The sequence below is a fragment of the Montipora foliosa genome, chromosome 4 (genome assembly GCF_036669935.1).
Source record: "Montipora foliosa isolate CH-2021 chromosome 4, ASM3666993v2, whole genome shotgun sequence".
In the NCBI taxonomy this organism is placed as follows: domain Eukaryota; kingdom Metazoa; phylum Cnidaria; class Anthozoa; order Scleractinia; family Acroporidae; genus Montipora; species Montipora foliosa.
The window spans coordinates 47,222,743-47,242,742 of NC_090872.1; the positions used below are offsets into that span (position 1 = coordinate 47,222,743).

General features: G+C 39.2%; 1 protein-coding gene across 5 annotated transcripts in view; it reads left to right on the forward strand.

Annotated features, from left to right (window-relative positions):
- The window catches only part of LOC138000867 (receptor-type tyrosine-protein phosphatase F-like), an 87,603-nt gene extending 73,117 nt beyond the window's left edge, over positions 1-14,486 (forward strand). For all 5 annotated transcript variants that reach the window (XM_068847538.1, XM_068847539.1, XM_068847541.1 and 2 more), the window contains 6 exons: positions 3,374-3,450; positions 5,847-5,978; positions 6,224-6,379; positions 8,180-8,334; positions 9,312-9,447; positions 13,316-14,486. In XM_068847538.1, the coding sequence (XP_068703639.1) occupies positions 3,374-3,450; positions 5,847-5,978; positions 6,224-6,379; positions 8,180-8,334; positions 9,312-9,447; positions 13,316-13,393 (734 nt within the window). In that variant the 3' untranslated portion in view covers positions 13,394-14,486. The remainder of the gene's footprint in view (positions 1-3,373; positions 3,451-5,846; positions 5,979-6,223; positions 6,380-8,179; positions 8,335-9,311; positions 9,448-13,315) is intronic.
- Positions 14,487-20,000: the final 5,514 nt, after the last annotated feature.

A 20,000-nucleotide genomic window follows, 5' to 3' on the forward strand; every position in this document is an offset into this window, starting at 1 on the left:
ATACCGAAAGGAGAGCTTTGTTTTCGTTTAGTTATTTTAAACACTATTCTGACCCAAACATTTTCTTTTGTTTTGGTGAAGGAAAAAAATGGTCGCTGATCTCGAGAATGAACATCTAGATAAATTGCGTTAGTGGATGACTGGTATGCTAAGTTGCAAACGGCGAGGATATAGGGATTTGGTCGTCTATACCAATGGGGTTCCTCACTAGCGAGAAAAAAAGTCTGACGCTAGACAAAGTACAGTCTATGAGGGGCCCTTTTAGGAAAGCAAAGGTTAATAGTTAATGATAACTGGCGACGAATGAAGCTAATCAGTACGATAATTATGAAGAATAATTACATGCGTGCAGAGTGAAGAAGGAGTGATGTGAGGAGGTGAAGAGGAAAATGACAAAGGTAGATAACAACTACTGTAGTATAAATAATTCTTGGCCAGGCATAATTTTTCTCATACTGTATAATTGATGACATTTGTCCAATAATGGAATTACACTGTAAGGCTATGTGACAAATTCTTGCCCTAAACATGGTTTGAGCCAAGGAATAATGTATCTTGACAACGCCATACTTAGCATCTTAAATTATTATTATTATTATTATTATTATTATTATTATTATTATTATTGACACTTTTTGATTATTATTATTGACACTTTTTGATATCGCGGAGGCAGTGTGGCCCAGTGGTTAGGGCGCTTGCCTTGAGAGCCGGAGATCCCGGGTTCAAGACCCGCTCTGACCACTCGCTGGATTTGTTCCTGGTAGTCCCTGGTTCAACTTCCCAGCTGCACTTGTATATAGCCAACTGGTTTGCCTCCGGCCAGTTGGGATTCTTAACAGTTGTTGTTGTTGTGTTCTGTTGTTTCGTTGATTATTTCATGGGCCCTGAAAAGCCCCTATGGGGAGCGGTCAATTAAGTATGTATGTATGTATGTATGTATCTATAGCATAACGAGACTAGTCCTGGCTATATAATTTACAAATATGAATGTTCAGTTAGGTTATTCCTTTCAACGTTCTGCTCAGTTCTTTCTATCTCTTATAGGTATAAAAGTTCTAACTATTTCAACGTTTTGTGATACGATCCATTTCTGGCTTTTCATTCTTAGATATTGCGTCTCGTCTTTGTTCTTTCCTGTTAAATGTTCATTGAGATCGTTCTTCAGGCTTTGGTGATATTCTTCTAGGAAATCGAAAACTACATTTACTTGGTTGACTTTGTAATCAGGGTATTGATGTTTAATACTCGTCCTTAGTTCTCTGTATTTGTCTTGCTTGGTCTTCCACCTGCTATACCGCAAACCTTTCCTTCGATGAGTAGCCATGTCTTCTTTTCCTTGTCCATTACTGCTATATCAACCTTGTTTGCTTTGTTTTCCGGCTTTTTTTCCATATGAAATTCTATTATTATTATTATTATTATTATTATTATTATTATTATTATTATTATTATTATTATGGCATCTTTATTTGTTCCTTCAATGTGCTTTCTTTTACAACAATGCGTGTGACACCTATGCTTTGTTGTTTCTGCGTTATATGTAACACTGTTATAATCGTTATATATACCCGTAGAACTTTTTAACTGTCTCATTGTTTTGTGAAAGGAGCCTTCTTTGGCATTTAATAATAATATATTCAGTTTCTTTGTTCCTGTGATGTTGTTAAGTTCCTTTTCCATTTTCATATAATAACCGCCTAGAAAGTCGAATACTACGTTGATTTGAGTTACTGTGTGATCCTTGTGTAAGTTCTTTATTCCTTTCCGTAGATCGATGTACTTTTCTTGCTTCATTGATATTTTTTGCTTGATCCTTCCTACCTGGCATACAGTGCCTTCGATTAGCAGCCACGACTTGCCCTGCTTGTTCAATACGGCCATATCAATCTTGTTGGCACCATTTTATAGGGCACTCTCCAGTTGAAAGGGAGTGTCCCATAGAATCTTGGCGTTTGCGTTTTCCACGACAGTGTAGTATGTGGTGGTAGATTGGCCGCAGCATTCTACCGTGGCTAGCTTTGTAAATGCTTTGGGCAATCTTGCTGCATCCACCTAATATATGGGATGTTGTTTCTGTTTGAGAGTCGCACATTCTGCATTTCGTCTTTGGGACTTGTGTTTGTAGTTTTGTCTGTTGATAAGTTCTTGTTGGTAAGAGTTGCTGTCTGATGCCTTTGTTGACACCATACACGATGTCCGGTGTGTTTTTCCATTTTCTGAAGACTTGGTTTGCGTTCGGTGCCATATCAGGGTCTTCGAGTTATTAAGTCGTTAGTGCACCTAGCCATTTCTGTTCTTTCATGTTCTCTATGTATTTCCTTTGCAGTGCTTGTCGTAGAAGGTCTTTTATGGCGTGTGGGCTTTGTGAGTTTATTTGACTGGTTTTCCCATCGATGTCTGAGGATTGTGTCATTGAATTCGCATGTTAAGTTTTATTCTGCTGCGTACCTGTTTGCATCCTTAAATAGATCGTTTCTATTTCATGGGCTCTTAGTACTTGTACTCTCTTGTTTTTACAGTTGTAGTTTGCCATTTTGATTTTAGTGAGTTTGTAGGTGTCTTCTATGGACTTAATGCCGCTACCCCTTAGGTTTCCTGAGAGGTATAAGAGCTTTACTGACTCGTTGTTGTGTATAGCGCTACTTTCTCGTATTATTTCTCTCGTTGTTCTGTCAGCTTCTTTCAGATCATTAATCTTCCAGTTGGCTGTCCGCATGTGGTATTGTAAAAGGGGCAGTGCAAAGGTGTTTGTAGCTCTGATCTTTCGTGGTACGGAGATGTTACTCGCCCAGATGACCGGTAGATGTATTATTATTATTATTATTATTATTATTATTATTATTATTATTATTATTATTATTATTAATATTAATATTAATGAATGGGAGATTTGTGCAATGTACTGATGCATCTGGGATCCAGGGACCAGACTTATTTGAAGGACCCTTTGGGGGATTAGGTGATATGTGCTGTGGATTAGTTTTCAGCGAAAAAAACATACGTTTTTGCGTGGAAAAAACGAGTATAGTTCGGTGGAAATGACACGATAGCGCTTCTGTAGGTAGTTGATCTTGTTTTTGTCTTTCAATAGACCGATTCGGCTAACTCAATGTTGTGCCCAATTCAAATCCTTTGGGAATCAAACGTTCTGTTCCAAGTATTTCCATGTCATATAAATGTGAATGCAACACACAAAGAACCTTAACCCGAGAGATTTGAATTTTGTACAACATTGAGTTAGCCGAATCGCTCAATTTTTGCCTAGTTTTCGATGAAATGAAAGCTGAGCGTGTTTAAAACGCTTTGTGTGGATGGGGCCAAAAAGTGCTGTATGTATCAAATGAACTAAACTCTTCCCTTGTGTTTGTAGCTGATTTTTCTCGTGTTGTGTTGACTGCGATTGATGACAATGAACCCACTTCGTACATAAATGCTGTGAATATACCGGTGAGTAGCTATGGCTCATCTATTAAAGGGAAAGTACGGTCTAGAAAGAGCCTCTGTAAATTACGAAAACTTTTTCCCAGGAATTCGAAAATAATTGCCGTTTTGTCCAGTTCCCTGTTAAAATGTGACAAGAGCACTTTGAAGTTGCCTCTTTCGGGCAAGGATCTCATGGATATACACACCAACCATAAATCTAAAAAAATGACCATTCTAAATCAGTTTCTAGAATTAAATATTGCTATAGCAATTAGATAAACGAAAATTTAGGCCTAATCACTGAAATGGGCAGTTTAACCAAGGGGACTCGTGGTGGGTATATCCATGAGATCTTTCCCCTCTTTCGTGACTTGGAGAGCGCCATCTTGGATATGACGTGTTATGACGTAGCAATAGTCAACAAACGTGTTCGACCTTTATACCAAGTTCTTCGGTCCCCAATCACTTTCTCAATGTGGTGTGACCTTTCTGCTTCGAGAAATTCAAATGTAAGATCAAATCAAACTAGGTGGCACAAAAACAGCCAGAGAAAATATAAACAAGACAAAAACCTTGAACATGCGACAAAGAAATATTCGACAAGTGTACCTTTTTCATTTTCTTCCTTCAGCGACAGCTGTCTTCGATGCTTCAGCAAACGTATTTGTTTGCTTTCACATGGGAAAGCGTTAAAGTTAGAATAAGCCGACGGAACTTTCAGATGTTGCTCAGTACACGTAGCAGGGCTTTTTCACATCAACAATTACCGGTGTTGGGGTGTACGCTTTCGAGGGATTTGAAACTAGACACATGTCTAGACTTGAGAACACATATAAAAATTTTAAAAAACCGGAGCTTACGCCGGAAAATTAAAATTTAAAAGGGGGGTAGATTTCTCGAACGTGAAAACCTGACTGCTATATTGTCCGTTCGGGTCTGTCATTTTACCAAGGAGGACTTCAAGCGGGATCTTGAGGTATATGAATATTCGGGTCTTGGTGACATTCGCTTCATACGGAAATCTCAGTCAATAAGTCCAAAATATCATTATATTGGAGCGAGAAAACTGAATCAAGCCATACATAGACGACTTTCACTGTTATGCGGTAATAAACGTAACTTGAGATGTGGTTAAATTTTGTTAGCAGCATAGAAACTACTGAAACGATTTACCATTTGATGGAAATGTATAAATCGATTGTTTGTTTTGAAGTTGTAACATGGATCTCGTAGAAAGCTACGGTAGACAGATTAAACTTGATTTCCAGGCATTTATTTCACAGCAATGAGCGCGGGATAGCACTGCAAGCTCTCTTTCGCTTTGTAAAACTCCTGCATACAACTCACATATAAAACCCTGTTTGACGACCACGAGGTAAATCTCTTCAGAGGTAGAGCCAATATCAATACAATTTAGCCTCTGGATTAAGATTCAAGTCTACAAAGTATTGCTCTTCTCGCCTGCGTTTGTCTTCTTTACATCAATGTACATTTAGTCATCCGGGGAAATCCTTGACTACTGCTACGTCATAGCCTCGTTTGCATACACAAAAACAAAGATGGCTGATTTCAATTTCAATTGTCTGTTTTTGAAGCGTTATTGGATTGTTGGCTATTTAAACACATTTAGTCCGAATGAGTGGTCAAGTATGACAATACAGGTAAAGAACTTTCGATTCAGAGAAACTTTTTCTAGACCGCACTTTCCCATTATTTGTCAAAACAGTTGGTATGGCACATTCAGCCCCTACAAGGGTTACCTACCCAGCCCAACCTCAACGTAATACCTAACCCCTACTCCAGCTCACAAATTAATTAGAAATGGGAAAGAAAGAATTTGCATTAGCACGCCCGCACAGAATTATTGAAGTGCAGTTGCTTCTTTGGCACTTTATGTTAGAGCTTACCAAAAGACTTGTTTCACAATTGCTTTTCCTCGATAGATAGTTGACGTGGTGTACGGTGTTGAGTCGTAGTTTTAGTGACGATTTATTCGAATACTCAAGTCTACCTAATAAACTTATTTCATTGTTTTACTACGCTAGAGATTTAGTTTAAAAATCTTGCAGCGCTTTGCACTCTATATTCGCATGAATTTGTTTGGCGCCGTGATTGCCTAATGTCACTGTCTTGGTCGGTTTTGACTGACTAAAGTTATCAATTTCTGGCCTTTAGGCAGTTAAGTAAAAACATCTTTTATTTTGAGCAATAACAATGGTAGCTTAACATAAAAAAAAATCAAATTAACATCAAACTTTTAAAAATGGCTTCTAATTAATTGAAGGGAAGGGAACGCGATTTTCGACCAATCACATTTAACAGCGTAGCCCCGCGAAGGCGGTGTTGTCACGATGTGAAGCAGTGGGACGATGAACTGAAACAGTGGTCACACAACACGAATTCTGCTTTTTTTCCCCTAGGGCTACAAACAGCAGCATGCGTTCATTGTGTCACATCATCCTCTGACACCAACTGTCACGGACTTCTGGCGCATGCTCTGTGAGCAGGAGTGTTCTTGTCTTGTGCTGTTTGATTCTAGTGAAGAGGACGGGGTAAGGCATTTTGTATGTCAGAGTTCTGTGCTTGCAGCTTGTAATGTTGAAAATGTCACCAGAGGAACAAAGCACACTCAACTCACCAAACACTCTCTTGAATGGAAATACCAACTAAAGTAAACCGAGGCATTAAAATGAGACGGGGCTGTATCATTTTATATCTTTGTTTGTTTTTGTTTTTGTTTTTGTCTGTTCTTGAATGTGTCAATTTAGATCGTAATTGGACTTCTAATGTTCTTCAGGATTTCCCTCTGTTTTGGCCAGAGGATGAGTCAACTTATGACGACATGATTACTGTTCGCCGGTTATCTACAAATAGTAGTAGCGTGGACAATCTTAAGGCAAATTACGATCAAGCACAGATAGCTGAGAAGATGTTTAGAGCAACTGATCTGAGGGTGAGTTACTTCGTGAGGTAATTTACTTAACTACTGGTTATGCTGACTTCTCCCTTTGTTTCTTTCTTTTTTCCCCTTTCTTTCTTTCCACTAAATTACTACTGGTTAATACATGGCGTGTTTCTTTTTTGTGTGGGTCAATACGCTTAATAGACCTCTTTAGCTTGTGCGTTTTGTTTTCCCATTTTAGACCACGTGATGTTCCCAAGAGAATTTTCCTTAAATGTGTTTTCATAAGTTATGCGTACATATACACGTGCATAATACGACATTTGAAACTAACTGTTCCCTAGAGTAACATCACATGGTCTGAAATGGGAAAACATAACATACAAGCTAAAGAGGTCAAGTGATCGTTACCCGGGATTGAAGAAAAGGCCGTCATACTTTTACATGTATTCTGTGAAACAAGCAAGTTATTTATAGAAAATATAAATATATAAAATATATAACAACTCCGAAAAAAATCTTGCCAACTTAAAATAGAAGTATAAGCGAGAGGGGCACAACAAACAGGGAAATAAGCGTGATATTTTGGTTCTTATTACAAGACCATTACCAAACGAAATAAGGATGGTACAGCGTTGAACTTATAAGGTGAATGAGCCAGTAAAAAACAAAAATAGATCAATAGTGACGCTTAAACGTGGTAAGAAACGAATAGGGGCATCAATTGTCATTGTCATTGATGTTGTTACTACATTTTAACGTCATCTGCCAGTTTTCCACTTCAACTGGCTCTCGACTGCTCTGAAACCGCCATCATCAACTCCACTGTTAGCCTTCTTCACAGACATTCTTTTAGCTCGTCACGCAATCTTTTTCCTCCCCAACGTTCGGGGAAAGGGGCTATAGCCCCTAGGCCCTCCCTCTCCGCAGCCCCTGTCAGCGAGGGAGGCTACTCCACTTTCCAACCGGCATTAACTTCAAACGACCTTATGGACTTTCCAAGAGTATGCCTTACTTCATCTATCTCTAAGCAGACTTCTCCACCGTGGAATCTATTTGTTATGGGACTCACGGGGGTGGAGGGGGGTGGCGCCATGACAGCACTGAGGATCTCGCTTAATTGCGCTTTCTCAAGTGTTTGAAACGTAATGCGCATAAACCAGTTACCACGAAAACTACCGGTCTGTGGAATGGGTGGGAATTTACGTGTCTCTGCCCCTCCCACTTTCGCTTGTAAATAGTTAAAATTCTTAAGAAGTATTAGCAGAACTGAGTGCATATTGAAGGCTCTGTAATCGTGGAAAAGCTCTCGGAGAAGACTTGAGAATGAAGATTACACAATACGTTATCGGAAAAGGGGGAGACTTCACCACAGCTTTCTTCGAGGGAAGTTTTTTTTGCGATCGCCAAGGAAAACAGAGAAATTTCAAAAACGTGTTTTTCCATTGTTGCGGTCGTTATAGTACACCTTCAACCCGTGGGAAAGGAATGTCATCAAACCGTTTAACGAAAGTGGGCGGAGCAGTAACTGGGTAATTCGGGTTCATCCCACAGATCAGTGGTTTTCGTAGTATTTCTTTCCCCAAAAAAAGTGAGCGTGTACTTTTCCCCTTGTGGAAGGGGCAAGGTAAAGGAAGGCACATACGAATTGTGGTTTTGCCATTTACGTGGTCTTAAGAAGTATCCCTTTATTTAAGCTGCATATTAACATTGAATCACCTGTTAACTTGATAATGAACGTTTTCATGACAAAGGCACTGAAGTTTCGCACCACAACATTCAACGATGTGCTTACATAAAAACAAACAAACGAACGATTAAGGGTTTTTTTTTCTTCTGCGGCGAAACTAGACTCCAGAAACCAGCCTCCGGATCAAGATGTTCCAGTACAGCGGTTGGATTGAGGAGGATAAAATCCCACCATGCTCAGCTCTGATCACTCTCATCGCTAAAGTGGAAAAGTGGCAACAGCATTCAGGCAACGGACCAATCACAGTAATCTGCAGGTTAGTGGCAAAGCAAAAGTACTGTATGTAACATCAGTGAAAAGCACGGTTGCGACAATGAAATGTTGAACTATTTAGTGAGTTACTCTGAATTTATGGTGATTTATGGTGGTGTAACAAAGTGCCGTTGGGAGGAAAGTGTAAAAGAGAAATGTGGCCTTCATGCTAGTGTCAGTTTCTTGTTTATGTGTGTGTATGCTCTGCCTAAAGTAAGATCCTTCGTCACAGTTTTTGTTCAATGGTGCGCCTCTTGAACGCTACGTAAAGGTCGCCATTCTTTACGCTGTCCAACATTCCCGTCTCTTCGATGTCTTCCGGGAGGTCTCTTTCTTTCCATATTCCCATCAATGACTAGCGGGAGAATTTGTCCAGGTTCTCTATCTTCTATTGATAACAAATATGATAGCCATCCCCTAACCGACACGTCGCAGTACTTCTTTATACCAGTTTAATGTTGGCGTGAGGTTCATAGCCAGGGGAGAAGAGTAGGGGGACACTTCTTGACGCTTATCAATATCGGCGTGCATATAATTATGCATTTCTGGACATTAAAATAATAGAACAATAATAATAATAATAATAATAATAATAATAATAATTATTATTATTATTATTATTATTATTATTATTATTATTATTATTATTATTATTATTATATGGCTAATGTTTCTTGCCGATATAACGCGCGCTGTGATTGGCCAAGGCCAGCTGAGCGCGAGGGTATTTTTTCCCCGTAATGCCCACTGGCCGATTATGGATTATACAAATTAGTTTTTTTTTTCTTCTGAACCGTTCTGTTAGCCATATAATATCGCTATCACTCGGTCAATATGGCAAGGCCTCAGTTTGAGATTTTGCTGTAAGGACCTCACTCTCGGTTATTAAGCAGTTAATAATAACCACAGTGATAATGATGTTGATGTTCATGGGGCTACCTATATATTTACAATGGTTATCTTTGTCATTGTTTTTTTTAGGGACGGTCTTGGTCGCAGCGGTACATTCTGTGCTCTTTACTCAGTACTGGAACGTTTAAAAATCGAGCAAGTTGTTGACGTGTTTCAAGCGATTAAGGCAATGAGAATTCCTCGCCCTGGACTTGTAAGGACTGCGGTAAGTCGAGCCTTATACGTAAAATGGAACTACAACAAGTTGCAAAATTGTTGAGACACTTTCATCAAAAAACACCTTTTCTAACTTCCAATACTCGGCGTATCTAGAATTTAAACCTTTCCCACTTCCACTCCCCTCTCCCCCTTTCAATGTTGACTGCTTAAGTTCCCAACATTTTTTTTTTCTCGCTAGCAACACTGATAAGGGGGGGAGGGGGGCTGCAGTGTGAGAGATAATAGGAAAATTAATAACGCCCCAAGAAGGTGAAGTGTCTCCACTATTTTTGCAACTTGTTGTCTGATTGATTGCAATAATTTTGCCAGTCCGGATTTGAATCCTATAGGGAAACGTTTCAACGTAGAAAAGCAGGAACTAAAGAAACAATCATTAAATATCGTATAAGCTCTGAAACATTTCAGAAGTTTGCACGCAAAGTGCAAATCACATTGTACCAAACACGAAAGGATATTAATTATTGACATACGGTAGCATCGATTTTCGAGTGTTTGGACTTATCATCGCTGACAGAAGACTCCGTACCAAATGCTAAAGCGAGCAAAGTATTTTGCACTGCAGATCTGATGCTCCGAAAGTTACACATGGCTCGTATTATGTAACACAATACCCATTATTGTGTTTCTTGGTGACGTCAACCGGGATGGTGGCGTTACAGTTGAAAATCGTATCTTCGAGGAAACAGCACAATTCAACTACCACTTTCTTTTCTAATCAATCCAATACATTACCAGGTGATTCGTAATAAAGCTCACACAGTTAGAAATCCTGTACATATCGTCTATTCCATTTACCAACGGTCTACCATCCAAGCACGGTCTACCATCGCAACAGCAAGAAATATGATATCATATTATTTTCTCAGTGAAAAGTTGTGGTAGACCGTGTAGACCGTTTCATATAAATGTCATAATGTGTAGCCGGTACAAATTTGTTCACTTTTGTATCTCATTGTAAAACAAATCTCGCAAAGGATTTAAAACAATCGGGTGCTTTCTTTTGATCATTGTGCTCAGTCAGTCATTCCAAAGAACATGGAATTAGCCTTCACCCGACACGTCACTTAGAAGACTTGCTAGTAAGCGTTACCGATCCCTTCTCTGGCAGCAGACTAGCCCGAAAGCAATAAGTAATGTTACGAATGGACTTCTATGAAAATGTATCTTTGTATAACAATGTTTGCTAAGAATTGATTTTTCGGAAAGTGGTTGTTCCCTTTAAATGGCATGCGATCGCAGTTAAAGGAGAGGTTATGTCTGTTTCTCATTCGTAAACAACAGCTAATTTCGTACATGTTGCGAGTGCTTTAGATGTCATGTGTCGACCGAAATATAGGTGTTTAAGGCAAATTATTTCGAAATCGGTTCCAGGATATTTCTAGCGTACTTTAAAAAGCGAAAGGATGGAAATCACACCTTTTTGTGTACCAAATTATGTGTATGTTCGACTTAACTCACAGAAAGCACTGAAATGCCTTCAAATTACGTCATACCGACACCCCGCCAAAATCCAGTTTATCGCTGGCCATTTTCCATTCACAGCAGATCAGAGAATTAAACCCTTTTGTTTGGAAACACCATATTAAACGCAAACGATAGACGCCTTCCCGTTTCAATAAACAAAGTGACCGTACGCCAATACAGTGACAACCAACTCAGACAACAAGTTGCAAAATTGTTGAGACACTTTCATCAAAAAACACCTTTTCTAACTTCCAATACTCGGCGTATCTAGAATTTAAACCTTTCCCACTTCCACTCCCCTCACCCCCTTTCAATGTTGACTGCTTAAGTTCCCAACATTTTTTTTTTCTCGCTAGCAACACTGATAAGGGGGGGAGGGGGGCTGCAGTGTGAGAGATAATAGGAAAATTAATAACGCCCCAAGAAGGTGAAGTGTCTCCACTATTTTTGCAACTTGTTGTAGCTCAATTTGATTGTGTTCTGCATGTTCAAATTAATTTCAATTGAAGTTGCTAACGTCTTATTAACAAATGATTCATGTCAGCAAAGATCATAGTGGTCATCTTTCGAAAAGTTATTTCATTCCCGTACTTGAGGCCACGCGTAGGACGGGTTTGCTGGTTCTGTACTCTGCTCCAAGAGGTTTTACCCAGGTATTCATGTTTTTCTTTCTCATAAAAAAAGAAAAAAGAAGAAAGATTTGATCTGATCTTTGGTTCCTTAGTTCTTTGTTGTGAATTGGTCTAATTTAAGTAACACACTGGCATCCACAAAATGAAGACAAAACTGATTCCTCTGAGGTAAAACGACTTTTTAGTGCATAGACTATCTTTACCCGCTTTTTTGTGTTGTAACTCCTACGAATAAAGTTAAAATGATACGTCGTCTGACCCTTTTGTTCTTGAGTCACGTGGATCGTCTAAAAAAATGTCGAAAGCATTGTGGAACCATGAGGTTCCATTTTGACTAGAAGGCGTTACAAACGCCATTAAATTAGTACATGGTCACACCCACTCAGCCAATCAGTATCCAATATTTGTGTGCTCTATAAATCTTATTCATAAATGACGGTCAATATATAATTATTTTGTCCAAGTGCAAATTAGCCTACCAAGTCTCGATACCGTACAGTGAATTGAAAAGAATTCTTGCTCTAAAATGAGACTTGGTAGGCTTATTTGCACATTAGCAAAAGAATAATAGAACAGGCGCCATACATGTACATTCATGAATAAGGTTTATATCCCATAAACTCTCTTAAATTATGTAAAGACGCGAAGCACAGGGGAATTTTGGGGTAAAATAACTACTCATTCGTAAGCTCTATATAGAAATTGTTTTCCTTTGTCGAAAAGCCTAATTAGTATGCTCTATATAGAGCATACTAATGAGTATATAGAGCAGACTAATGAATTACAGGCTTCTAATTTAAACAAAAACAACTTGCGTTTATAACAATGACAATTTTACTTGAAGGTTTCGCTTTACATAACTTAAGCAAGAGATTAATCACCAAAGTAACAAAACCAAGTTCGACTTAACAATAGCGATGTTTCTCTTGACGTCACCTATTGTTATTAATATGCCAACCAGAACCCAATTGGCTGTTGAAACAATGACTTCCTTTGTTCCTTGGTTGGCAAATTTGAATATCAAAAGAAATGTGACGTCAATTTTTGTAAACAAGAAATATCGCTATTTTTAGGAAAGATAAAACGAATGAGTGGTCTCACCGTGCTTAATTACAAGAGATGTGGTTGCTGATGATTCGCTAAATGTTTCTTCCTTGAATTTTATGTCTACTTTGTAAATTTTACATTCTGGCTCCCCTATTGCTGGTTGAAGGGCGTCTGAGACAGCTTTCACCAACGCGATTCCCAAGTGTGAATGACACAATTAAAATACGCTCATAAATATGATCTGCATAAAATATGGTTTCTTCGCGAATGTGACCATACTCTAAGACAGTTTGACTTAAACATTCGTGTCCTATGGGACTACAGCGCCTCTCGCATTAGATACTACTTTGCTCGAGGCACTATATCCCATAGAACACTCGCCTCTGTTGTCTCCCTTACGTCGCTAGAGTGATTGTTATAGATGGTTTTCACTTGACGTCACAGCAACCATGTTGATGCACAGAACAATAGAGAAAAACGTCTTTTGGGAATTAGACTCTATTATAATGCAAACCATGAGCCATAATTTGCTATTGTTTTGTGCACCAACGAGGCCGTCTTATCAGGTGATTGAAAACCATCTATTGTTGTACAATAGCACTATTTGTTGAAATATCTTTAACCGGTGGTAATGGGCCAGTGACCATTCTACATTCAGTAGAATTCTTGTTTTCCTGATTCTTCATTTCACCTTTTTTTTTCCTATGGTAGGCGGAATACCGATTCATCCACTTTGCAATCCAAGAGTATTTATCCGCCTTCGACGACTACGCTAACTTCAAGCCCTAAAAACTGGCACGAGGACTTGGTAACGCCGAGGCAATCAAAATTGAAAGTTAGATAAATTGATCAAGATTGATCAGCAGTGCGTTTTAAAAGAAAACCTTCTGCATGACGGGATTGTAAAGGACAATTCCAGAAGCTTCGTTACAAAAGCAAATGGAGATTTCCATGGGTAATCTCAGAAGTAGGAACACAAGCTAACAGATCGCTTTCTGCGATACCGATAAAAGTAGTGTATAGTTTGACAAGATGTCATCAATTGTAGGTACAGTTTTGTAGCGATGGAGAGAGTGACAAATAAAAGTTTGTAATTTAAGAGAATTAGAAGTTGATTATTTCAACAAGACAGATAGCAGCGTGGCACATCCGTACAGGCTCTTAGAGAGCCTTTTTTCAAGTGGCGCTAGCGTAAAACTGCAAGCGGCGAGAAAAGCACTTTGCAAAAAGCTTGATGAACGAGAAGGCGTGGCTGCAGTTGTAGCAACAGTTTTCAGTACTTTCTCGCATTATTTGCCTGGAGAATATAAACGTTATGTCGTTAGCGATGATACTAGGTGTTGTTTAATCGTTTCTATTGTGTAATCATAGTACACTACTAACTATGGTGAAATCCAATACTGAAAGGTATCGTGATACCTATGAAGAATGTCAGGAATGGAAAATACTAGCACAGCGATTTTTAATATTGTCAGTTATTTTGGATTGCTGTTATGGTGCTCTCTGGATTGAAAGTTAGTAAAAAGAAGTATTAGAAAAGCTCTTATTTTAAACCTACGTAAAATTTAAATTAAATTTCAATAATGTAAACAATACCTGTAGCTTTCATCATAGAGTATGTGTAATTTCAAAATAGTAGGAATCGTCTATAAAACATTTTATATTGATCAATTTGTGTTGTTGATTTGTATTTGTAATATTTTTGTATTTTACAATTACATGCCAGACATTTTGAAGTTTTGAACAATGTAAGCGTTGCAGTCCGGAGTTGCTAATCGGAATTTCTAAGCGAGGGGCTAGCTGCGTTTGATTTACCGCACGGTATATTTACGTCTGAAGACTCTTTCTCGAAATTTGGAGAAATAAAGCGTTCCCAGCTTAATTTCCGTTTTGTTCGTTATTATAATTTTTTTCCTTTGCGTTTCAAAACTATGTTAAGTAAACACTAAGTGACCTAAGTTCGAAAAGACTCGTGTCCAATTGAACTGGAATTTTCGTATTTAATGGTCCGCATTGCTGACTGTAAAATCTTGAAAGAGCTGGATCGATGAGAAAGTGACGTCAAAGAATCACTAGTTTAAGAATGCAACGTGTTTGTACGCGACTGAATTAATATGCAGCACGGGAGGTTCGGGCTTTTCAGATTTGTAAACTCGTGTTTTGCGTACATGATCAACTGCGTTTAAGGCCCGTTCAAACGGTCATGATAGTTGATGATAGTTGATGATAGTTTCAACTATCACGCACGTTTAAACACGAACTATCATTCACTATCATCAACTATCATCAACTATCATGCAGTTTGGACATGTTCAAATTCGACATGATAGTTCATGATAGTTTTTTCCGTTTGACCGAGCACATTGCGCGATTTCGTCAACTATCATGAACTATAATGGACCGTTTGATCGCAAACATGATAGTCAATGATAGTGAATGATAGTTGAAACTATCATCAACTATCATGACCGTTTGAACGGGGCTTTACACCCTAAAAGTTTGAGCTTTTGAGTGAATGAGGTCACTTTTCCCTAGATCCAACCCTTTTGAGGTCCAGCGGTCGGTTTTGAACGTGAACGTGAACGTGAAATCCAAAACTTTCATTCAAAGTAAACAGGCTTTGCCAGGAAGGTGTTAAATTAAGCAAACACACTTTCAAAAACCAAAGAAAGCAGCGAATTGATTTTTTGATCATAGTACCAATTGGGGAGCTTAAGCACGCGCGTTTTTGAGACGCGGACAGCAACCGGAAGTGAGCTGTTTACCCTTTTAACTTGTCTTCACACAACCACATTTACATTGCTAAATATCTTTAGTTTGGAAATATAGGAGACAGTACTGTCGTTGCTTGCGAAATGTTCTCTTTCGGTTGTCGTCCACCTCTCAAAAACATTGCGTGCCTAAGCTCCCTCAAGTATGACGACGACGGCCACGAGAAGCCCACAAAACAATAGGTCTGACGAGCAAAAACAAAAGCATGGCATGCCCTGCACGTGCGTTATTTTTACATTTGTATACATTTCTATGCCGTTGTTGCCCTGACGACGAAGTGAAATGACCAAATTTGAAGTTGTGTGGAGTACGCGAGCACCTAACGATAAATTTTCAGTTAAATGTCCACACCTTTCTCATCAATTTAGTCCTGGAATGTTGATACGCTCTTTCCATGCCGGGCGACTCGGAGTAATGACAAAATTATCACAATAACGGAACATTCTCGCAGCCGTCGTCGTTGTCCTTTCTTAGGGGCCCTAATCTCTACCTCCATGTCAACGAACAGAGTAAAAACAGGTTTTCACCTCCACATTGTAAGAACTTGTAACTACCAGTATCACGAAGAAGAGACCAGTGTAAAAGTCAGAAAGTCATAGCGAAACCGATTGCGTTATTCAATGGATAGTGATTTATCCGCTGGATATATAGCGTCATCCACCTTTTGAACAACTGGGGCCAGATATCGAGCAACTACTCAAACAAGTTAGTGAGGGCTTTCCAACACATTCACGTGACTTGTCGTAGGCGTCACAAAGTGACCCTTCAACTATGACCTTAACCAGAACTCAAAGGAAAAAGTAAAACATAAATATTTTAGGGTTATTAGTAAAGAGACACCTTGTGACGAGTGTGCCAAGTACCATCATGATATGTACTTATTGACTGAGTTGGAGGGCCCCAGGGACCCGTTTCTAGAAAGCCCCGAAACTTTACGGGCCATTTTCGGGTGTCACAATTCCCTCTGTATCTCAAGAACGGAGAAGGATTTTTAGAGGATTTTTAAATCCTCTCCGTTCTTGGGATACAAAGAGAAAGTGACTGTTGTCACTTTGAAAGCATTTTAAGCCGTCCTGAACAAGCGGTTGGCAGGTTTACAAATGGCCCGAAAAGTTTACGGGACTTTCGCGAAACGGGTGCCCGCTCTCCCTAACGCGTACCGCCCTCATACGGGCATTTTCCCAGTAGTTTTACAATGAAAGCGCACGCGGGACCGTACGGGCCAGTAAAGGTGCATAATGACCCATATGTATTGTACATGAATGAAGTCTAAGGAGGTATTTACATCGGCATGAGTTCGTATCGGACTCCATACATTTCTTCTTACGCGTTTACATGAGATCAGCCTGACAATGAACTCAGACCTGTTGCTGGAACGAGACGAGAAATTCTCGTACCGGTCTGACTTCGTACCGTTCTCATACAAATAACAACAAATCTCAGACCGGGTCGAAAAGTTTCAGGCCAGAAAGATTTAGGGTCGACCATATATTTATTAGACAAAACGTATCATTTCGTCCCGGCTTCATGTAAACGGCAGCAAAAAATTTCATACTGGTACAAGTTCATACCGGTCTGAGTTCGTCCGGCTCATGTAAATACCCCCTTGGGCCCAGTTCAGACGCCGTACTTCACATGAGCCGAGTCGAATTCGAATTTAGACCGACCCAAATTAATTAATCCCGGCTGAATTGAGTCAGACGCCGAACTTAATTGCGCGGAAATTAATTCACAGACGCATACTATGACTGAAGAAAATTGCAAAGTTGTAATAATTTCTGCATTTGATTCGGCTCACGTGAAGTACGGCGTATCTGGATCAAAGCCGCTCCACAGCCGTAATTCCCGGCTAAGCCAGGCGGAAAAAATTGCTTAGCCGATCCGAATTAGACCGGTCGTTTTGAATTGATTCAGACGGCGTACTTCACATCAAATTCAACTAGACGCTGCCTGAGCGTAAACTGGGTAACCTGTGGTACGTGTTACACAAAAACAGAAAGCACTGAGTTGTGTGTCATTGAACAGTAGTATTCCAGTAATTTTTTAAGTGGGGGGGGGAGGAGGAGGGGGTGATGTAGACCATTTGACGGGTCACCCAGACGTCATGCCAGCAGTGGCTCTTTGGCGCACACGTTCACGCGTTGAATTATATGTAATGTCGTGTCCCGTTTTGAGGTCTTTTACTTTTTTTAAGCTTTGGTAATGAATTCAGTTCAAAGATAAAAGAACACGCTCCTGCTCGTTTCTTCTTTAAAGGGGGTATGTCACTAAAAATGATATAATTCCATGATCTGGGGTGCAGGGATAGCGCAGTGATGAGAGCACTTGCCTCCCACCAATGTGGCTCGACTTCGATTCCCAGACTCGGCGTCATATTTGGGTTGAGTTTGTTGGTTCTCTACTCTGCACCGAGAGGTTTTTCTCCGAGTACTCCGGTTTTCCCATCTCGTGAACATTTGCCTTGATTTGCGTTAATTGTTAATTTCAGTTTACAGTTACCCCAATTATCGCTCCAGCGCTAGAGCGCTAGAACGACTAGACACTTAATAAGTTGCTTTCCTTTCCTTTTTTTTCCCAAAACGTAGAATAAAGCATTGCAAAAACCACTCAAAACTGTTGAACAACATAAAAGAAATACTGCAAAAGGAAAGAGAAGCATTGATGGACATGTACAAGATTGAAATGGATTACATTTGGATAATCTTGATAAAAGTCGAACCGACGTTTTTCATAATTATGACAAATCGTCTCGATAAAGGTCGTTTTTCTCTCAGAACCATTTCGTTTGTGATGTAACGATTATTTTATCGGTAAGGGAATTCCACATTAGCATTTCGAGTTTTAAACTCGTGATTAACTAAAGATTTTCCCGAAACACCCTCGAATAACGTGACATAGCCCCTTTAAGTGAAATAGTCTGCAAAAAAACGAACTGCAAATCAATCTGACGGATGTTTTCCTGTATTTCATGCATTTCAAGAGTTGCCCTAAGCAAGCGTTTATGCCCCCCACTAAGGAAGGACTAATCATGTTGTTTCCGCTTCATAATGTCTCTTCTTTTCAGTCTTTTTTTTTTTGGTTTACGTCTGCGCCAAACCAGTGGTATCGCAAAAGCCGGGAGTTACGGTGTAGCACTTTTATTTCGCGGGGTTTAATTTTTGCGGACTTTGCGGATAGTACTTGATCCGTAAAAATAAGTTCCAGCAGAAAAAAACCGTAAAAATTATTTTACTCCCGTTAATATAACTAAAAATGATCTTGATATTAGCAGGCAAGTCAGAACTTTAAAGAAAACGACAAAACTTTTAAGTTTATAAGACATGTTTCGACAGAAACTTCTGTCGTCTTCAGTTGATGAATTTACAAAGCATTAGAAGTTGAATTTATAAGTAGAAAAAAGTGCTAATTATGCTAGTAACAACAAAAGGTGCATAAAACGTGACAATGTGAGAATTAAAAGGATAGTTTTAGATTTACATGATGTAATTGTTGATTCAAAGATGATTGTTCTCTTTGAATATGAATAGCCTCTTTTATCTTAAGTTGAAAATTTACGCGACTCTACGAGCTTTCAACTTAAGATAAAAGAGGCTATTCATATTCAAAGAGAGCAACCTTCTTTGAATCAACAATTACATCGTGTAAATCTAAAACTATTCTTTTAATTCTCACATTGTCACGTTTTATGTACATTTCGTTGTTACTAGCATAATTAGCACTTTTTCCTACTCATAAATTCAACTTCTAATGCTTTGTAAATTCATTAACTGAAGATGACAGAAGTTTCTGTCGAAACATGTCTTAGAAACTGAAAATGGCTTTTTATCCACATAGTGGGTCAAAAAGCTTGGAATGATTTCCGTACAGGTCCCTACCTCATTATGCATGCAGAATAAATTAATTATTCATTCGCGCTATTATTTTGTAGAACAATACGTATACCCAAGAGAACCGAATAGATACATGGGTAATTTGTACTTACTGGATGAATAAAAACGGATCTCATTTTTTCTCTCCCTCCCTCTCTCTCTTCTTTCCCTTCATCGCCCACACCGTTACTCGTTTTTGTCCCAGCTTTCCCCTTTCTATCTCTTCGTCTTGTTCTTATTTCCAGATCCCGCTCGGCTTTTTCTGCCATTTTATCCCATGATATGTCACTCGCAGCTTGCCTTGAACTCCGACCCACTGTAAACCTCTGGATTACTTGTCCCTGTTCTTTACCACTGAGCTAACGTGTCAAGTTGCTAATTCACACCTTGAAAATGATATTTATTTTGAATTCTGGCTGACTATTTACATAACAATGATACGTAATTATATACACGTGCCGCGCCGAGCACCTACAATCAAACTTACACTTGTAGGTTACCGTTTAGAGATCCCTGTTTTACTACTCTTGAAACAACCCATCCTTTAATAATGCTAACCGTAACTCTAATTACGACTAAAGGCACTATTTAGGCTTAAGGTTAGTCCATGTGATAGTTTTAGGTTTTCCAGTATTGCTGTAAGCTGTGACCTGCTTTTCCTTCATGCCCCGTGCGTGCGGCACACTTATAAGTTCACTGCGTGGAAGAGTATACCACGCTTAAAGTCTGATTGGTGCATCTTTCATGGGAAACTT